General features: G+C 38.5%; 1 protein-coding gene across 1 annotated transcript in view; it reads left to right on the top strand.

The window, feature by feature from the left end:
• The first annotated feature begins 8389 nt into the window (after positions 1 to 8389).
• Positions 8390 to 23215, top strand: part of CDX1 (caudal type homeobox 1) — a 40590-nt gene continuing 25764 nt past the window's right edge. Inside the window, exons 1-2 of the mRNA XM_088478357.1 lie at positions 8390 to 8822; positions 19937 to 19987. Coding sequence (XP_088334483.1) covers positions 8390 to 8822; positions 19937 to 19987 — 484 coding nt within the window. The remainder of the gene's footprint in view (positions 8823 to 19936; positions 19988 to 23215) is intronic.

The following is a 23215-nucleotide window of genomic DNA, read 5'->3' as shown; positions in this document are numbered from 1 at the left end:
AACCCTCCTATGGGTACTAGCTGTTATAATGCTAAGTAACAGGTGTCACCATACAGGACAAAAGTGTGTCTCTGCAGCTGCTGAGGAACTGCAAATCACAGCAAGCATTGTCTGTAAAAGAGTGTCTTACAGGTCTGCCGTTATTATCTGCGTTTTCTTATTATAAATGCATGTTATGATGACAGCAATCTGCTTCTATTACACTGCAATATAATCACCCTGATCAGGATGACATCATTTCTATAATCCAATGCACAGCATAAATGTTTACAAAAAAAATGTGAAGAGTATATTTAAAACAAACGCACAAACCTAATATACTTACATTTAGGAAATATGGTACATTTAAAATATACCAATAGTACAATGCTTAAATAATCTTTAAAATAAATCAAAACTTTGAATTTTCTCCCTCACTGTCAGTGTCAGTAGATAAGTCTATATAAATATACATATATATATATATATATATATATATATATATATATACAAACACATTTACATACATACATACATATACACACATTTTATATATATATATATATATATATATATATCTCCACACACACATATATAAACATATATACACACACATACTGTGTATATATATATATATATATATATATATATATATGCATGCATGTGTGTGTGTGTGTATTATATATGTGTGTGTAGTATTGTTTATGTATGTATATATACATACTCTATATATAGTATATATAAATGTATGTGTGTGTATATATCAGTGGTTCCCAAACTTTTTTGAATCACTGCTCCCTAGAGTATCAGCAATGTTTTCACAGCACCCCTAAGCCAAAAGTTTGTTATTGAGAAATTCAGAAAAAAATATATAGTGAAGTAAATTGTGCTGACCTGTCATCCTTAGGTTTGGTTATATAGTGGTGGACAGGTTTGTGCTTCTACTTGTCCTCATATTTACATTACATTGATCATAAAGAATTTGATTTGGTGCTGGACCATCAACCTGAGTCACTCCTGTAAGTGTCCCGAGGCACCCTAGGGTGCCGCGACGCACAGTTTGGGAACCACTGGTATTATTATTAATATTATTATTATTATTATTGTTTATTTATATGGCGCCACAAGTGTTCCACAGCGCCTTACAAAGTACATAAACAAATAGGTTGATTTACATTCACTTAGAGTACAGTCCAGTACAATACAATACAATACAGGACATGCATAATATACATTGCTACATTCGCGACCATAACACCCAGATAAGCAACAATGCAAAGCAATCAAGTGTTAGGTGCCCTGGTAGAGAGTAAGAAGTAGATGAAGGTAGAGTAAGGAGAAGCACAAGAGGGTAGAGGGCCCTGCTCATTGCTCATAGGAGCTTACATGCTAAAGGGGAGGGACAGACAAAAACAGGGGTGACACAGATGGGGTGGGCAGGGAGGAAGAGTATGTAGCAGCAAGTTAGGATGAGAGCTGGAAGGCTTTGATGAAGTAGTGGGTCTTGAGAGCCCGTTTGAAGGATTGAAGAGAGGTGGAGAGTCTGATGGGAAGTGGGAGAGAGTTCCAAAGGTGGGGAGCAGCGCGGGCAAAGTCTTGGAGGCGGGAATGGGAGGAATATATTATATGTGTGTGTGTGTGTGTAGTAATATTAGTAGTCTAAGCCATCATAAACTATACTAAATAGTAAATAGCAACACTTAACAGCACTAATAACAATAATAACATTAATGATAACAATAGAAGTAGTAAGTGGACACAACACTTACAAACTTTCTCTCTGTCAGTGTCAGTAGATAAGTATCTATCTATCTATCTTTCTATCTATCTATCTATCTATCTATCTATCTATCTATCTATCTATCTATCTATCTATCTATCTATCTCATATCTATCTATCTACACATATATACTGTATATATATATATATATATATATATATATATATACATATATATATATATATATATATATGTATATATATATATATGGTGTGTATATACATTTCTGTTTGTTTGGGTATATATATATATATATGTAGTATTGTTTATGCATGTGTATATACATATGGTATATGTACATGTATGTGTGTGTGTTAGAAGTATTAAGCATCATAAAATATACTAATTAGTAAATAGTAACACCTAACAGCACTAATAATTATAACATTATTGATAACAACAGAAGTACACCCATAGAAATAGAAATCATTTAATTTCATTAATTTGATCACCATAAATGTCCTCTATCTGATTTTGCCCTGTATATTGCTGTAGTTGTATTGATTAGAACAAATAGCTGGTGTGATATTTATGGTTATAGTCGGCAATTATAGTAGTTTATGCTTGTGTCACAGTGGAAAAGGAAAGGAAAAAACAAATAAATACTGTAACAAAATGTAAATGATAATAATAAAACAGCTGTGATAAAAAAAAAATTACTGAAAAAAGGGATTTTTTTTAGATTTTAGGGACTCTCTAATGAATATTTAAATACAATGAAAAAGAAACACAACTATTATATAACTGGTATCATTTAAAATGTCTACATTTATAGGAGTTTGCTGTCACCTGTTATTCGCTAATAAACTTCCTGATGTTTATCAACTGTTATTACGCTTATAAACGTGCTGACATCTGATTGCATATATTATTGTTTTATTACTTTATTATTATTATTTTTTACAATTCATGTTTTATATGGATTATTTTATTTATTTTAGCTGTATTTATCCCTCCATTATAATCAGTGATATATCAGGACTCAGCCATGTTACAATGAAACGTCACTTAACCTTCAGTATTTGCACAGTTCCTTACAACATAACAGTTCATACGAGACAGACAGACGATAATCAACATGTAACTTCCATAAACCTGTCCTGGTTAAAGCCTTTCACAGATTTTGGATAATGACTTAATGGGTCATATCTTTACTTAGAAAGTTTATGGTCAATTTACACACTTCATGGCGCCATTTTATGTTCTGTGGCACATTAAGCATACTGCAGCGAGAGCCATATATCAATGTCAAGGCGAAGTGTAAAAACAAATATATTCACAAATACTACATTTTTACCGATCTCTGGTTTTGGTAGCTGTCAAAGTTGGGCCTTTGTATAAACCTGCTTGAATGTGCTCTTTATCATAATTGGTTTTAAACAGGCAGCACAGAAATGGGCTTAGTTTAATTGTACTCATATATATTAATGCTATGGGTTATCCATTGACTTTAGTAATCATCACGTGACATCGCGAGAGACATATATTTGATTGGGAATCGACATGTCACATCCAAAAGAGGGACATAAAAAGAAATGTCTTGGGTATAAAGACTAGAAAATAAAACATTTATGTTTGAAGACTACAGAACAATCTCCACGCAAGTTTATTGCAACAGTTACAGTAACATGACCTATAACATCATTGACATCTATGCAAGAAAAAAAAAAAAGAGAGAGAACGGGAGAAATTGGCGGGAAACGGTAGTTTACAAAGAAAGCAAGAAAAAAGTCTCTACAATTGGCTATTGCACTGGCCAAATGTCTTGCAGCTAGGTACACACTATAAGATTATCTGTCCAGTCTGGCTGGCTGGCTGGCATAATGGGTGCAAGATGTGCAGTGCACAAGGGCCCCTCAGTCCAGGGGAGCCCACACCGCACACCCTGCACCCATAGTTATAAATTATACTTACCGCTCCGCAGATTCCGAAGTGATGCTCCACAGCGCCGGACCGGCACTGCAGAGCAGCAAACACTCACTGGGGAAATAGTGGCGGCCATTTTCCCAGTGATCTGTGCATGCGCAGAAAAGATGTCCCCGGGAAAGTAGGCGCGGGTGCCATTTTCCCGGAGTCCCGCAAATGGGCAGAATCTACAGCGCTCAGTGTGCTGACTGTACATGGGCCCCCTCCTCTCTTAAAACACCCCTGCTGGTTGGAACGAAATGTGGGAATGTATGGATGCAAATTACAATCGATCATTTGCTCCCAAACACTGGAAAACAGAAAAAAATTGTCGTTCAGACAAATTGATTACATCTGTCTGATTTAAACCAATTTGACAGAATGACAGTTTTTGTCCGTTTTCCTGCGTTTGGGAGCAAAAATGGTCGATTGTAAGTTGCTCCCATATATAACCAGATTTTTGTTCCAACGAGCCAGATTGGACAGATAATTTTATAGTGAGCAGGGATGGACTAGGGCTGTAGATCAGCCCTGACAGTTCACCCTGCATGGCTGTTTCAAGGGGACGTGCCGTGAGTCACGGGGGCCTGGCCTTGCGGCACGCCCTGTCACTTACCGGCCGAGCACAGCGCACCGGCCCATCACTTCCTTCTCCCTAGGCTCACGTAGTGAATCCAAAGGTGGGGGTGGAGGGCGCGGACACTTCCATTCTCGTCGAGTCAGCCCTGAGGCCATCGGCTCTTCTGGTATTTGCCAGAAGTGCCCGCTGGCCAGTCTGGCCCTGATAGTGTGTCCCTGGTTTTAAGATCGAATCGCCCCAAGATCACCATTGGTATAGACTCATGGTCAAATTAGATATGAAAAATTTTTGGTGATTGAATAAATTGTTATTCATGGGTTCATATTTGCAGACCAAACTTCCCTAAATGACTACAGAAATTGATGAAAATAATACAATCGATCAGATATATTTTATTAGTCACAGCTAATTTACATATCAGGTTTAAATTAAAGTAAAGAACTGAAACTGTAAGCTCCAAGGGGTAGGGACTGTTGTGAATGATTAAACATTTCATGTAAAGCGCTGTGTGATATTTTGGTGCTATATAAAGTATATTAATAAAGATATGAACAATCTGATACTTTTTATATAGGACAACGGCAAGTACATAGAAATAAAAGCAAGATGTACACTACAAAACCTTCACCAGCAAAGAGTGATTAGATAAACATAACAACACAAACTAAACACACAGAACAATAAAGGCAAGCAAATTAGAAGTGTACTAATAACAGAAATGTGATTCTTCTTTGTGAAAATGTTTCTTTTCCTAATTGTTTTTGTCTTTAGGATTTTTTTTATCTAGTTGCTCTTGGTCATGCCCCCAATCCACCCACACCCTAAATTCATCCAGACCATGTCCTCTATCCACCCAGACCATAATGTAATTCCTTCAAACCATGCTCTAATTCTCCAATACCATGCTTTCCACCAAGACCCTGTCTTTAGCCCATCCAGAGCATGCTTTCAATTCTACCAGACCATGTTCTCCAACAAGACCATGTCCTCAATCTATCCAGAAAATTACCTCAATCCTTCCAGGCCATCACCTCAATCCACCAAGACCATGTCCTCAATCCTCCAAAACCATGCCCTCAATTAATCTAGGCCATGCCATCAATCCACCAAGACCATGGAGTCAACCCATCCAAAATGTAAAACCATGTATAGCATTGGAGAGTATGCTTTATAAAATATGTTAAGTATACTTTGATCTTTTATAAACCCACTACCCACTTTTTATGTCCACTATCCATGCACCCTACAAACTAAGTGAAGGGCAACAGGGCAGCAACGGTGCTACCCTCATGGTTTGCTCCCTGGTCACAGTTTTTTGGAAGTCCCGGAGTCCTCTTTAGATGTCGTGCGGCACACATCTTGGTGGCGCGGCTGTGCCTCCTCAGTGCACAGCATTTTTATAATTTAAGACTGCGTACCTATTCCCTACACCCATGATTTAAAACATAGGAGTAGGAACAACAAATATAAAAAAATAAATAAATAAGATAAAAGTCTGTAAAATTGCCTTTCACTGGCAGAAAGAAAACATAAACCGCACACAGATAAGCACGGGTTAAAACCCTTTCGTTATATGAACATGATAAAATAGCACTGGAGCATCAGGCAGATGTTTCAGGTACCTGCTATTCTTTTTCAAGCTATTATTAACTTTTTAGTGATTGCATTACATAGGCTAGTATAATAAAAGCTACCAGTGCTATTTCCTAACTGTTAAGCTGGGTACACAACATTCAGATCTCTCTGCAGATCATATAAACACGCCGATTCCTCGTAGCGACGATCTGACCAGTGCGCACCCCATACTCCCTGAGCTATTTTTAGCTCAGTGTGTGCTTTCCTCTATGGCATTAACCAGCTCTTTAAGTTGCGAGTTCCCGATCCGACCGTTGCAGGAACATTTGAAGATCGGCTGACGCTCCTGTATACACGCCTATGCAATTATTGGGGTGGCCCGATGACTGTTGAGGTGTGTCCCCAGCTTTACATCCCCACTGTAAAGGCAGATAGTGAAGCGGGTAACCGACAGTGAAGAGATGAAGAACACATGCTGTACAGACCCCTTGTTTCACCCTTTAAAATAAATAAAAAATAAAAGATAATATAATAATAATAATAATAATAATAATAATAATAATAATAATAACTATCAATGTAGGTTCGTAATACACAGGCTTTGATATGTCAGTTGAACTTCAGATTGAGAATTGTCACTTAACTGTCACAAAGAAGACAGTTCTCCAATTCTACTGGGCACACAGAATATTTTCATTATTATAAACTGCTATATCAGTTTCATCACTATGGGGTCTAGCATATTTTTTTCTATGAATAAAAAGTTCCGGTTCTCCCTTAGGGGCCTATTCATTAGGTTAATTATCACGGTTTGGTCGGCCCCCAATAATTAACATTCTAACTCGCCGCGAGCTCTAGAGTGGAGACAGCAGATCCGAAGATCTCCGCAATCCTTTCCCCGCTACTTTCGAAGCAGTGACACTTAGCACTGCCGAGTCTGACTAGTGCGCGTCCGTGACTTCCGAGCAGTGACAGAGGGATCCTTTGATAAATCAACCCCTTAGCATCGAGAGAAGCAACCAACAGTGTTATTTCCGGCCAAAGTGCAATACCTGCACCCCTTGCCTGCTACTTAAAATAGTGAATTACACTGGAATGATCCTATTTTACTTTGAAACCATATTGGGCCCCCATTTATTACTAATTGCATTTGCAATGCCATCTGGGCATGACATTACCACCCATGATCGCATTGCAAGATGCGATCATAGTGCTGGAATGTATTATCTGGCACCCGCAAGGACTAGGGGCTCCAAAGTGCTGCTGGAGCTTCTGCGCAGTGCCGCTGACTTTACGTGCGCAGCCGCCATTGCCGGGGAGGGTTTCTGCAAAGTGGAGTGAAGTTTTAATTCTGTGAAGTGTAGCCCATAGGCCACAGCAGCTAACGCCATCTTCAGCTGGCATTAGCTGCGGGTGCCAATCTCCGAAATGCCAAGCATTCTGGAATTTGGTTAATCTGGCAGCATCCCATACCCCATCGAAATGGGGACTGCGGCTGCCGGCGGGAATGGTGGGATCGCAGCAGGTATCAGAGGTTTGTGCCGCGGTCTCTCCTTCATACATGGGGGTGATACTAAATGTTTGCTGTTACCCCCTGAAAACAGGTTGGATAACAAATATTTCTTTGCACAGAGCTGCATAATTTAGTGGTGCTATATAAGTAAATATAGTAATGTATAAAGATTATTAATAATATATATATATATATATATATACAGGCCCAGCTTGTTGCAAACCAGATTAATGCAATTAATAATTAAATTAAGTGTGTGCTGAGATAATCCACTACATAGCTTTTCCATATTAGATAGTAGAACATGGTATACACAAGAATAACCTTTGACCACAGATGACATAAACAGCCCTAATCTGGTATGTATATACAGTAATGAGCGCACTCTAACAATTGCTAAGAATAAATCAATGTACAAAGGTGATCTGATCTGACATATAAGATAAATATATATATATTTTTTTTAAACTCCCCTATGTGACCACAGAAATATGCATTTAAAGAAAAGTAATTTTCAGAGGTTGCTTTGAGCAGTTCCCAACTTCCCTGACAGTGTTGGGGCAACTGCAGTGCTTGCTAGGGCTGCATACATCTGTTCTGTATACAACTTGTCCATGTCAGCTCTGGAGGGTTTGTAACTTTAGTAAAACATTTTAGTGTTTGACTTGAATGCAGAAGAGCTTTGGTTTGTTAATTGAGTTTATTGTATTGTCCCTGTGATGATTTTTTCCCCCCTTGGAGACACACACGGACACACACCAGGGCTATCTGTTAAGCAATTTGTACCATTTGAATACACCTAGTGGCTTCCACTTTGATTCTTGCACTTGAGTCCCTTTGAAATGCAAAGCTGCCTTTCAATGCAAATCCTATGCCTACTTGCCCAATAAAAGGGCTTAGACAGGGAGGTGCCTATCATAGTGATTGCTAGTGAGCTGCCAAGGAAGGTGAAGGGAATAGCAGTCAACCAGGAAGAAGTACAACAGAGTTGAAGAAAACTCCAGGACTCGGGACAGCTGGGCAGGCACAGTATGTGCACAAGACTGACTGGCAAAAATGTACGTGGGCTATCTTTTGGATAAGGACAACAACATGTACCCCAACCCTGTCAGGCACCCTGGTCTGAACCTGAACCCCCAAAATTACGTTCCAGCGCCCCCACAGTATTCAGATTTTGCCAGCTATCATCATGTCCCTGGAATTAACAGTGATCCCCACCATGGGCAGCCGGGTGGCACCTGGAGCTCTCCTTATGCGCCAAGCAGAGAAGACTGGCACTCCTATGGACCGGGACCAGCAGCATCTTCAGCTAACCCTGGACAGATTGGGTTCAGCCCAACTGACTTTAATTCTGTACAGCCAACAGGATCAGGGCTTCTGGCACCAGTTATCAGCAGCTCAGTGCCCCCCCTATCCCCCAATGCGCAAAGGCGCAACCCCTATGAATGGATGAGGCGCAGTGGCGTTCCACCTAGCAACCCAAGCAGTGGTGAGTACAGTGCAAGAGAAGTGTGCCAAGGTGCAAATGTGTGCCTGGTGATTTTTTATATATATATATATATCTATATCTATATCTATATATATCTATATATATATATATGTATATATATTGGTGACTATACAGGAGTAACATTCCGTTAATCAATCACTTTGTTAAACATTTCCATAATAAGTATTATTGTATCCCTGAATAGCTCAAATAGTGGATACATATTAGCAACATTGTAAGATATTCGTTGCTTGACCGGGAATTGTTGGTTTTGACAGAAAGTTATGCTCGTTTGGTTTTTGTTTCAGAAAATAATTGTAATTTTTATTATTTTTAATTTGTCACAGAGAAATTATCACACCTACCAGAATGATAAATAATTAGCACAGTGGTATAAGTAGGAGTGGAATATTGCACGTGGTGGTTACTTATCAAGTTAAGAAATAACACATGGTTTGGATAATATTCAGTAGTGAAATATAATGTGGTCACTTAGCTGCAGTTAAAGTGAGTCTGTAACTATTTGAAAACCACGAGTCCCAGCGGATTATGCCAGGCTGTGGCCAAATAATATCATTTGGGTATGGCATGCTGGAACTTATAGTTGCACAGCAACTGGCTAGCCACAGCTTTCCAAAGCTGGGTTCACACTAAACGACTGTGTACCCAGCGATGCGACCCACGACCCCAGCGCCGACGTGCTGACATATCGGGCGGTCCGTACACACTGGACGATCCGGTGCCCGACTGCCCGATATGCCAGCCCACTCCACATAGCGCTGCATGGGATCGTCAGCCGCATTGCCGGATTTGACTGCATGTACAAAAGATCAGATGATGTGGCTAACAACGCCACAGGAATGCGCACTACACGGTGTAGTGCATACACACTGCACGATATGAACGATTTGTCGTTCCAATGCGTCAGAATCGGCCAAATCATTGTCAATATCGTGTAGTGTGTAGGGGCCGTTGGTAACTCTTATCCTGCCGAGGGTCAATATTCTGTCACATAAGATGAAAACATTTTTGGCCTGTATGTTTTATTACATTGTTCACAGTTGTGGAGCGTAATGGACTATTCTAGTGTTACATATATGTAAATGTCAATAAATAAATAAATACATTTTTAAAAAGCATCCAAATGATTACAAGCACAAGTTTCCCATATTTGCACTGTTGTAGTTATTGCTCATTTTTCATACAAATATATATTTTTCCCAATGTACCTGAGGACTTCTGTCAGCAAATATGAACTTCAGCCCCTGTTTATAAAGTGCATGGCACATTCTCTAGTTTATGTTGTGTTTACGTTTGATATGTGTGCACACAGATGCTCAACAAACAAAATATGTTGCAAGATAAAAAAAAAAAAAAGCAAAAGTAAAGTAATCCTCATCTATTTCTCCGGTATGCTAAAGAAAATCAGATTTATTATTGTGAGAGTGAAATGTGACAATGGTGTACCAAGGCGCTAAGGTGCAACGCGATACATAGTGTTATTAACGTTTATCCTATGGCTCCCTCATATACAGTACATATAGCTCCATCATATACAGTAGTGCTTTACAATATTAAGAATAAACACTGTAATAAAACAAAATTGGGTAATAACAGACAGAGTGAAAAAAGGGCCCTGCTCGCAAGCTTACAATCTGTACATTATTATTGTTATTAATATTATTATTAATTTGTTGATACAGCACAACCAAATTACACAGCACTGTACAATCAGACTATTTTACTCAGTCTAGTCTGTCCCTGCCCAAATGGCACTTACAGTCCCTACTTTAGGCACATGACCATGCAACAATGGGACCAATTTAGTCAACTTTTGAGCTCAATCAGATTTTCGCTCATATATTTTCGGGGAGTAAACCGGCATAAAGATAGGGAAAGCATACAAAATCCATGCTGAAGACGCTATAGTTGAAATCCCAATATACTGCGTTACCATGCCGTCCATGCCGATATAATGATCTTTACATAGGAACGGCACGCTGTTTGGATCTTGTTTGTCATGTTCCTTGTAATTCTAATTACCTGTTATATAGGCCTAATTTGTTGGCTGTGATTACCTAGTAAAAAAGAGAAATGAAAATCGTTAAAAAAAACCATCCTAAAATAGAAGTGGCCTTAGCAGAAGAGATATCTAGTCATTTATAATTATTCTTTTTTTTTTTTTTAATTCATTATGGCTTTCTACTTAGCAGGATCAATTAAAATGTCTCCTTATGTTGTTCAATGGGTTTTTCGCTTTAATTTTCCTTGTTCGTCGCTTAATGTAACATTTGTTTGAAATTGTTCCAATAGGTTGGGATTCTGGGATATATGCATACCGGTTTTTATGGCTTGCAATCTTAGTCTTTAGTCTACAGTGTCCAGGATTTAGGGAGACGGTGACTATTCCACGATCACTTCCACCTGATAGAGGAATGATTTAACCGTGGTGATTAGTCTCCTTTCCTGCTCGTTGATATTACTTTTTGTCAATATGCAATTTATAGATAATCTATGTGTCAGTGGCACCTTAACCGCATTGTGTCTGTGTCGTTGAAAGACCCTCCAGTTTCAGGAGGGAGACGTCAATAGTTTTGTTAACAAAGGTCATTTAAAGGAAAGTTAAAAAAAAGTTAAAAAAGCAATTGTTTGAAGTGCCAGGAATAAAATCTAATTAAGAAGTTTAGAGTCAATGGTTGGTGTAATCTCTCCATACTTTTGTTGAACAATGGGTTCACCATCTACAATACATAGTATCATAATTTTGAATCCTGCCTGTATTGTGGCGGTCAGAAACAGGAAAAAGCAATGGGATTTATGAAATCCAGCACTCATACTTAATGATAACAGCCAGCCCAATAAAACGTTATAATAAAGGAAAGGCTGCACTCAGGGTCTTAGAAACCCACAAAGTATAATTCCAAAGTTTCAGTGTTCAATACAAAACTTTCTTCAGAGGTATAAAAAAATCCCTAAAGAAAGGATTGCATGGATGCATAATTTTATATATATATATAGATCTATCATCTATCAATCTATCTATCAATCTATATAAAACTATATATAATCTATATAAGACTGCAGTTCAATGCTGTCATCAATGACAGATGGGACTGTCTGCTATTTCCAGCGGGTGGAGTATTGGCCATGGATTGTGTCTATTGACTTTTCTGTCACCGATATCTATATAAATGTTGCTTTCTGACATCAGAGTGCACAGATTATGATTTTTCTATTGCTGCTAACAGACAGACATGCAAACCTCTATGTCAGTGGCGGTGCCGGGTTCTCCACCATTTTTCCTTTGTACATCCCACTGGTCCTGGCAGTATGTCAGTATTTTGCATACCCCAAACTATCATAGAGATTCTCCATCAGCTGTGGGAGATGTGAAATCCAGCACATCCACTCAGACCTGACGGTTGGATGATTAACAGTATAGGATATCGTTCAGGTGTGGGGTCTGCAAGACAGGTGGGGGGGTCTATTGTGAGGAGGGGTGGGAAAGCATATAATACAATATTAAAAAAAAGAAATTAATTTAAAAAGAAAGAAAAATCAAATATTTATCATTCCTGTGTATAAATGTGATGCCTATATATTGTATGTATGTGTCAGGTGTGTTTGGTTGTACAGTATGTTACTACTTTAGGTCCCGATTGTAAAGCGATGCAAAGTGCTGGTGTTATATAAATAAGTGTTAGTAATGATAATAATAATAATATAATTGTGTGTCAGTGTGCTGCATTATTATTGTGTTTGTGTGTTTTGTGTACATTAAATTTGTGTATTATCAGCAATTAAATACCCCCTATGGTTATTTATTACGTGCTTTAGAATTTGCCTCAGAATTAATTATCTGTATTAAAAAACTTGGTCTACAGACTTGTGCTTTGTATGGCAAAGGAATGACCTCTAATAGACTTATAATTTCCAATAGTATGTGCATATAGATTGGATATGGGCAGGTGGAGAACAATCAATGCCTTTATTTTATAAATATTTTCTACACTACCTGGGTTTACACCTAAATGCAGCCATATATTTCCTATTCAGCCAAGTACTTGTACATCTGGGGTTATCTATGTCACAAAAATAGCCATATATTATTATTATTATTATTATTATTATTATTATTATTATTATTATTTCTATTATATTAAATTAGTTCTGTATTGTTTATACGCTGCATGAATCTTCATCTCCATCTGAATATTATACACAGATCACATAAATATTGTTATTCTTATAATTATCACAACTTATTTTGAAGCAGGGATATAGAACAGACAGAGGGAGGGTCCTGCTCCCAAAAACTTACAATCTAATAAGTAACAATTTGTGTATGTTCAAATTAAATAAGTTTATGCATTAAACAACTATCAAATATTTTAAAATGAATATATTAAAATATGTATATACCTATGTATAATTTTTGAAAACACTCTACACTTACTTTATAAGAAACAACACCAGCAAAACGTATTTGTTCGTGGACGGCAGAAGATTTTTTTTGGCAGTGTTTTTTCAATAAAAAAATAAATATATATTTATATATATATATATATATATATATATATATAAAGAAACAATATCAGCCTGATGGCGAGAACAGAAAAACAATTGCTCTGCATATTAATATATGACTTTATGTGATCTAGGTTTTCAGTGTGATTTAGTTGAATTGTTATGTAATTTAGAGTCAATATATATATATATATATATATATATATATACACACACACACACACACATATTTTGTTGGAAGATTATATTTGTTTAAAATTAATTTATTTCATTTGTTAGTCATTTAAAATAAAGCCAAAAAATAAGTTTATTTCCCTGATATATCACCACCTTACCCATTGTCCATTGAATATATAATAACATAGTGAATTTAAAGAACACTGCCCTACTAGAGCAATTGAAATCACCTTAATGAAGAGAATGAGTGAATGGTGTATGTAACTCAAAATGCGAACATTAGATCAAGAACACATAACAGGTGAAATAGAAGCACTCCGATGTTCAATGTAAGCCGAGGGATCACAAAGTGGGAGCATTACGGCCTCGTTCAGGTAAAAGGGGAAAATTTGCACCTTGACAAACCATATTGCAAATGCAAGAGGCGATTCATGTTTGCATCCAGGAGGACTATGGACAGACTTGCTTGTAGCCTAAAATAAAGGGCAGCTTAATTTTTTAACAATGCGATTTAGAGTTGAGCCTGAATGCGCCACAGTCCCAAGTCTAAATCTACCACTACATTTTGAATTTGTCCCTTCTGCAGTGCAATATGGTTTTGCCAGGGTGTAAATTGCACCTTCTAGCTGGACTGACTTTTAACTCTAATATAGGAGCCTTACTGTCTGATTCAGAATTAGAAGCATTTAAAATAAAAAAAATAAAAAATTGCACCCTGGTTAAACCATGTTGTGCAAATGGAGGAGATTTAAAATGTGCAGATAGATTTATAATTGGGAAGGGGCTTGTCCTAGCTTCATTTAAAATTTTTAGGGTCAAATTAAAGCTGCCCAGTATTTGTTCCCTACATGCAAAAGCAGTTGGTAGTTTCACTGCTTGCAAAAAAAAAAATGCATTTGAACTCTTTGCATTGCAACATGGTTTGACCCAGGTGCAAATTGCTCCTTGTTTGCTCTTTTTTTTGATTTGTGCCTAATTCTGGATCAGGCCCTCAATGTTCAAAGTTGTTAGAAGAAAACAATGCACACAATTACATAAAATAACTCTTTCATTTCCAGGTCACCCAGCTTTGAGGAAACTTTGCCAATGTTGTAATTGCTAGTGATATTTATTTTATTATTAATAACATTATTATCCAGAAGTATTCATCAATCTTCCATTCTGCTATATAACACACTGGCATACAGAGATTTTTGGCTGGTGGTAAGGGCAGTATGGGAAGGGAATATTGCCATGCCTCCAGGATGGCATTGGTATCCCCCTTCCAATAATGCACAGGGTTCAGTAATCACATTGGAGGTGTGGCCACACCCCCAATACATTGTTATACCCTCTAAAGACCTGGGGTCCAAATCTTTGATGAGCGGTACAGTAGTAACAGAGATAGAAAAGATAGACGCAGAGAAAGGCAGAATACCACTCCCCTGTAGACTGTAAGTTCTCACGAGCAGGGCCCTCCTCCCTCTTGTGCTTTTCCTTCCCTTATCAGTGGCACCGAACCATTGGGTTCAGCCGGCACTGCTTCTGTGATATTACCACTGCAAATGCAGCAATGGCGTAATGCTTAGCATTACTGCCTCACAGAACTGAGGTCTTGGGTTCGACTCCCACCATGGCCCTAACTGTGTTGAGTTTGTATATTCTCCTTGTTCTTGCGTGGGTTTCCTCCCGGTGCTCCAAATTCCTCCGACACTGGCTGGTTAATTGGTTCCCAACAAAAGTTTTTCCCTAGTGTGTGTTTGTGTGTACATGTGGTAGGGAATATAGATTGTAACATCCACTGGTGCAGGGACTGATGTGAACGCTAAATATCCTCTGAAAAGCGCTGCAGAATACATTTATGCGCTATATAAATAAATGGTAATAAATAAATAATGGTTTTATAGCTTGCATCCTGTGTTCTGCAATGTTTTGTACTGTATGTCTATTGCACTTTATTCTTGTGTTTATGTACTTTGTAAGATGCTGCGGATCCCTTGTGGCACCATATAAATAACAAAAGAATAGTGCAAACATCTAATAGCGCTCCCCACTTAACATATGTACAAAAAAAATCATCAATGTGTATTCACACTAGGATATAAACAATAATCACCATATAGGTTTAAATTCTGTAGATCATTCAATCTGATTTTCAGTTCCACTGACATTACTCTATGGGAAGTTAATGTCGATCTACCTAAATGCACTGGTTAACACCATAAGGCAGGGATGGAGAACCTCCTACCCGGGGACCGTATCAGGCCCTTGGAATAATTTGGTCTGGCTTTTTTCTGCTAGCCTCATCTGGCTAGCAGGGTGCCTAGAATGACACCCTGCAGCCAGAATCTATGCAGCAGTGCCGCCTGTAGCGTCCTTAGGACGCTTCAGATGGTCACACCGCTGCCCTTACAGCTCCCCGGAGTATCCACAGGATGCTCCGTGCATTGCTGTAATCACCGGGTGATTGTGGCCACGCTCCCGTGTGACATCATGCGGAGGGGGCGTGGCCTGCACCGGGCCCGCAAATAATGTTATATATATCAAAATGGCCCTCAGCAGAAAAAAGGTTCCCCAGCCCTGCCATAAGGCATAGAGGGGACACAAAAGGAAAATAGGGTAATAGTGCAGGTTGCCTTAAAGATATTGATTTTAATCACAAAGTTGCACTTACAATACACAAGTAGATAAAAAGCATATAACATCATCCATTGGCAAAATGCTACAGCCAGCACCAGTCAGCGTGTACCCTTCAGTCCCAGGTGTTCCAAGGGAGTAATCAGATCTTCACTCCGGATGTTCAGTCCAATAGAAGAGAATACACATGACCATACTGTAACAGCCGCAACAAGTCCAAAATCGGTGAACCCCGCTTAACGGTTTTCGGACATCAACGGTCCTTCGTCAGAAGTGTGTCATGCTCACCCCAATCCTGTTTTAAATACCCTAAAGTCAAGTACCTCACCTGGAGCCACTTGCCGCTAGCCGGCGGATGTCAGGCGCTGCGTCAATGCACTAAACTCCGGAAACCGGGAAAGTCAATGACCCGAGTGCATTCCACAGCCACCCAGAAGTCTTGTGCTCCATTGGCACTAAATTGCGGTCCACCATAGTAAGGGGAATCCAATTGCTGATATCTTTATTGTTCCATAAACGATTTCTTCAGAGCGAATGTATCCTCATTAATAAGTCCAAAAATAGGATCATGCCACGTGAAACAACAATTAAAATACATAAGTTATAAAACATAATAAAACACTAATAAAATTACAATAATAACACTACGGTAAATGGGTGCAAATGAGCAGAAAGATGTGCAAAAAGGTTTATATAGCAGCAAATATGTAAAATAGAGATATATAAATAAACAATAATAATTATAATTATAATAAATGAATAATACTCTAATACTGTGTGGAACAACATCCCTTTGTCTTATATTTGGTTAATGCATTCACGTTACAATGTCAGGGACATTTTATAAGAGCTGCGATATGGCAGTATGCGTGGCCAGAATTAGGCAATTGCGCAGATCCCAGCTGTACGGCCGAATCCATTCTTCTTGCCTAGAACTTTATGGGGACAAACGTCTTGTTTACAGATCAAATTGATTGCATCCATATGTATTATCATGAAAGAACGTGTATCTGTTATAGCATAGTTAGGCGTCATGTGGCACTCTAACTACATGGGGCACCGCATTCCCTGCCAGTCTCTTTATTTGATTTACAGAAATCCTAATGGCTAATTCCATCCAATACTCTCTCCTCGCACCTGTTCACCTTACTTCAGACAGATATTGTGTAGTCCAGTACTTCTCAAACCCAGTCCTGGGGACACAATATGGGACGCATGTAACAGACTGCGAGACGCAGGCTCTGGCGAGACTCCGGCAAGAACACAGAAAAAAAGGGATTTGCCCTCCAGCACACTGCAGCAATATCAACAAAAAATACTTAAATCCTACATGATAATAGAGATTCAGAGGTATTAGTTACATATACTTGCAAATATATGAATAAGCGCCAGGCCATAGTCAAGGCTCCTCTATACTGGTGCCAGTATAGAGGAGCCTTGACGATGGCCTGGCGCTTATTCATACATTTGCAAGTGTATGTAACTAATACCTCTGAATGTCTATTATCATGTATGATTTAAGTATTTTTTGTTGATATTGCTGCAGTGTGCTGGAGGGCAAATCTCTTTTTTTCTGTGTTCAGTGTAAACCCTGCCCTTTACAAGCACCTGTGCAATGTCATTAAGTTGATATGAGCAACCACCATACTTTTTGTTTGGAGACTCTGGCCAGACTCAACTCACAGAATCACATCATTATAATTAGAACCATCTGTGAATCTTTTAAAATGTGCCAGTCTGTATTGAATACACCTGTGCTCGTGTCAGTCTGTAATGAATACACCTGTGCTCAGGTCAGTCTGTAATGAATACACCTGTGCTCGTGTCAGTCTGTAATGAATACACCTGTGCTCAGGTCAGTCTGTAATGAATACACCTGTGCTCAGGTCAGTCTGTAATGAATACACCTGTGCTCGTGTCAGTCTGTAATGAATACACCTGTGCTCAGGTCAGTCTGTAATGAATACACCTGTGCTTGTGTCAGTCTGTAATGAATACACCTGTGCTCATGTCAGTCTGTAATGAATACACCTGTGCTCATGTCAAACTGTAATGAATACCCTAGGGCTCGTGTCAGTCTGTAATGAATACACCCGTGCTCGTGTCAGTCTGTAATAAATACACCTGTGCTCGTGTCAGTCTGTAATAAATACACCCGTGCTTGTGTCAGTCTGTAATGAATATACCTGTGCTCGTGTCAGTCTGTAATGAATACACCTGTGCTCATGTCAGTCTGTAATGAATACACCTGTGCTCATGTCAATCTGTAATGAATATACCCATGCTCGTATCAGTCTGTAATGAATACACCTGTGCTCGTGGCAGTATGTAATGAATACACCCGTGCTTGTGTCAGTCTGTAATAAATACACCTGTGCTCGTGTCAGTCTGTAATAAATACACCCGTGCTTGTGTCAGTCTGTAATGAATACACCTGTGCTCGTGTAAGTCTGTAATGAATATACCCATGCTCGTATCAGTCTGTAATGAATACACCTGTGCTCGTGGCAGTATGTAATGAATACACCTGTGCTTGTGTCAGTCTGTAATGAATATACCCGTGCTTGTGTCAGTCTGTAATGAATACACCTGTGCTTGTGTCAGTCTGTAATGAATATACCCGTGCTTGTGTCAGTCTGTAATGAATACACCTGTGCTCGTGTAAGTCTGTAATGAATATACCCATGCTCGTATCAGTCTGTAATGAATACACCTGTGCTCGTGGCAGTATGTAATGAATACACCTGTGCTTGTGTCAGTCTGTAATGAATATACCCGTGCTTGTGTCAGTCTGTAATAAATACACCTGTGCTCGTGTCAGTCTGTAATAAATACACCTGTGCTTGTGTCAGTCTGTAATGAATATACCTGTGCTCGTGTCAGTCTGTAACGAATACACCCGTGCTCGTGTCAGTCTGTAATGAATACACCTGTGCTCGTGGCAGTATGTAATGAATACACCTGTGCTTGTGTCAGTCTGTAATGAATACACCTGTGCTCGTGGCAGTATGTAATGAATACACCTGTGCTTGTGTCAGTCTGTAATGAATATACCTGTGCTTGTGTCAGTCTGTAATGAATATACCTGTGCTCGTGTCAGTCTGTAACGAATACACCCGTGCTCGTGTCAGTCTGTAATGAATACACCTGTGCTCGTGGCAGTATGTAATGAATACACCTGTGCTTGTGTCAGTCTGTAATGAATACACCTGTGCTCGTGGCAGTATGTAATGAATACACCTGTGCTTGTGTCAGTATGTAATGAATATACCCGTGCTCGTGTCAGTCTGTAAGTAATACACCTGTGTTCCAGCAAGGACATAAGGAAAACATGCACTCTGTTCGTGTGTCCCGGGGACTGGTTTTGAGAAGCACTGCTGTGATCCATCAACAACATGATGCCAGCAGGAGTTGACATGACAGAAACAGTTTGCAGAAGATATCAGTATACCCATAGTATATTATGAGCTCCAGGTGCCAGATATGCAGACTGTTTTGCCGTTAAATTCTACCTAAAATGAAATATTGAGCTATATGGTGAAAAACTTTGGGACCAATCCTGGAGCTCATCAAAGTGGGCAAACCATAATGTGTTTAGTCATCGTATTACATGATACACATATATATATATAAATATATATATATATATATATATATAAAATCATATCACCTGTTATTTGGGCTGTCACTTCATGTGTGTGTATATTATATATACATAGAAAACTGTAGAATCGAATTCTAACCTGTCGGGTTCATGTATGTGGTGATTATATATAGTTTCTGTTGTCTCATAGAGAATCTTATATTGAACCCCAGCAAGTACAAGAATGAGGAGCGCGGACAAGGTAAGACTAGAACTGGTTTCCCTCCTTAGAAAGTGGAAGTGAATCCACATGAAAAACCAAATAGGCATGTTTTGCAAATTGCAGTTCAAAGGGTGCCTGGGCTGCATTTGAAAGAAGGCAATAGATTAACCCTTTTTAATTCTTTACAGCTATTGTTCTGGTGAGTCGTTAACTTCGGCTTTGTAGTGTCAAACAAGGTCTGGTAAACTTAGGTTGTTTTTTTTTTATCCATTTTATTTTTGATGACTAAAGATAAGAATATGAAGGTGAGAGGTAAAGCGTCTTTATTTGGTCCTTTGGGGATATATTTTCTAAGCAGTGGATTTTTTAAACCCTCGATTTTTGCTGATTTGCCAGATTTAAAAGGGCAATAATATTCAATGCAAAAAAGAAAACCTGATTTTGCCTTTACTATTTTTGCCGTTTTAAATTTGGCAGGTGAAATCGGCAAAAAATTGTGTGTTTTTGAAAATCCATTGCTTAGTAAATATACCCTTCAGTCTTTAAAGTTATAAATATTTTACATGTAGTCTATCAAGTTGGCCAAGATTCGACACTAGACAATGTTCTGACAAACTAGATTTTGCAGATGAAACATTTTGAATTTTTTATTTTTTTTTTGCAATGAAATAAGATAGGCCGCTTTGGTTTTAGAATTGAATCTTTGTACTGAGCATGCTGCTAAAATTGATGTGCAATTACTTTTACACACTTATTGTAACTTTTTTGTGTTATTTTTATCAAAACGGTTTTCCCAAAAATGGTCTTATGTGCTATAATTTTGACACAATTTGACCCCTTTCATAGAAACATCTAAAGCTATTTGCGGTATTTCTACTTTGTTTATAAAGTGCCAGTAAATGTTAACTGTACATTAAATTAGGCATCGAGTAATGCACGATGGGATATTTGCACTGTTCAGACTAGTGCAAATATCCTTTACCATAGAGTTTTAGACAATTCTCAAGAGTGCTATTTAGCAATGTTTATAAAGGTCACGAGGGACAGGTTAATGGTTGAATCCGTAAGTGACTTCCCTTTGGAGAAATCAGAATTTTTTTTCCTTCTGATGCAAATCAGGTGGAGCGATGTCTCCGAGAGGCTCCTGTGCAGGAAGAGGGCGGAGACTGACGAAAGCCTTAATAGTCCCAATTGTTCTAAGGCTTTAACCTGACCTGTTCTGGGGCGGGGATACAACAGGAAAAAGCTTTGATCTTTGACACAATTCTTCCATTTTAAATTCAGAAGGTTTAACTTGCTCATTGGATACAAAGAAAAAAGAAAATAAAAAAATTGCATGAGAAAGTCCACGTACCTACAATTAACTGACGGTGGCCAGGCCTCTTATTCTGAGTTTCTGTTTCACTGATGTATAATAACATAAGCTACTAAGGGGTCTATGTTAGGAGACAGAGCGAAAAGTGATAAGGTGCCAGCCAATCAGCTCCTAACTGCCATCTCACAAGCTGTGTATGAAAAATGACAGCTGGGAGCTGATTGGCTGGCACCTTATCACTTTTCACTCTGTCTCCTAACACTGCTTAGTAACTAGAGACCCCTAAGTCCTTATATGACGGTACAGAATGACTAGAAAATATAGTTTAACTCTTAGGATATTTGGAAAGTATTTTGTAGCCGCAGTCAAATATAAGATCCACTTCACTTAGGCCACATTCAGAGAGTCTAGATATTGACTGTGGCCGTATCGTATTGTAATATTTAGCCATGGAATCTATTACCCAGAATGCCTATCCAGGGTTTCACAGATAAGAACTTTCCCATAATTTGGAGTACTTTACCTCAAATATTTAAAATTACACTTATGAGCTACATCCAATTGTCACTTGCCTATAAATTCCCGAAAACAGTTTTTAAAAAAGTGTCCTTGAACATTTTTGGAACTTTTTACAGATGTGATGTAGTGTTACTATACTTTATAATGATATTAGTCAATGTTAAGTGGTCAATCATATTGTAGATGGTATGTGTCGTTGTCCACATCTGAGTGAATGCTAGCACTGACCCTGTGCCGTTTCGCCCCCCCAACATGACATCAGTTTAATAGGTTTGCATTAAAACTGTTTATTTCCAATAATAATATAATAAAATACCAGGTGATAAGAATCAGGTTTTCAGTGCAATTTGTAAATAATAAGTATACGGGATTACGTTTCGAGTTAAATTCTTAAACATTTGTACAAGCCTATTACATTTATTTATAATGAGAAGTTTACGCTATAGGGTGAGATTCGGAATATTTTACTCAACAAAGTGTTTTTGCATGCAAGGAAAATACTAGGGATGTACGCCGACCCCCGTGTTTTGGTTTTGGATCTGTATCTCCTTCAAAGTTTTGGATCTGGATTTGGTTTTACAAACCACCCCCAAGTGTTTTGGTTTTGGATTTGGATCTGGATTTTTTAAATAAAAAATAGATAAAATTTTTTAAAAACAGCTAAAGTCATGTAATTTATGCAATCCAAAAACCCGAAATTCGGATTTAAAATCCAAATTCTGAACCGCAAAAAGATCAGAACCGCGACCCGGATCTCCTCAGGAGATTAGAACCGCGACTCGGATTTACTCGGATTCACGAAATTCGGGTGGATTCGGATTTTTCTTGAGAACCGAACCGCACATCTCTAGAAATTACGGGCAGCTCTGTTTTTACACTGACATTTACAATTAAACTAGGACACTCTTAAATCTTTCTGCACAGTGTAATTTGGCCCCACCTGCAGTACAAGATGTTTTTATTTTTTACAAGGTGCAAATTGTGCCTTTATTCTTTTTGCGCTTAAATCTAACTCTGAATGAGGCCCGTTATCTTAGTAAATATGACAGGACCTGACAACCACATCACTTGTTGGTCCGTCTGCACCAAATGTAGTTGCGCCTCAATATTGGGCCCAGTAGGTTAATGCAATCGTATGAATCATAACTTTGACGCAATGGGGCTGAGTTGCGTCCAGCAGGGGGCGCAGAGGTGCAATGCTTCATAATTCTTTAGTCATTTCTATGTGTGGAAGAATTGGGGCGGGGCCACCTTTTATCCTTTATATTAAAGCAAGAGACTTTGGGGTCTATTTATCAAGCAGTGGAAAGCGTGGAGAAGTGGACCAGTGGAGAAGTTGCCATAGGATCCAATCAGCTCCTACCTATTATTTTATAGACTGTACTTGATAAATGCTACTTCAAAGGTGATTGGTTGCTATGGGCAACTTCTTC

Source organism: Taudactylus pleione, unplaced genomic scaffold, assembly GCF_031769625.1.
Source record: "Taudactylus pleione unplaced genomic scaffold, aTauple2 ptg000212l, whole genome shotgun sequence".
NCBI lineage: Eukaryota > Metazoa > Chordata > Amphibia > Anura > Myobatrachidae > Taudactylus > Taudactylus pleione.
Note: the sequence above shows the minus strand (reverse complement) of the source record. Positions and strands in the feature narration are given on the sequence as shown.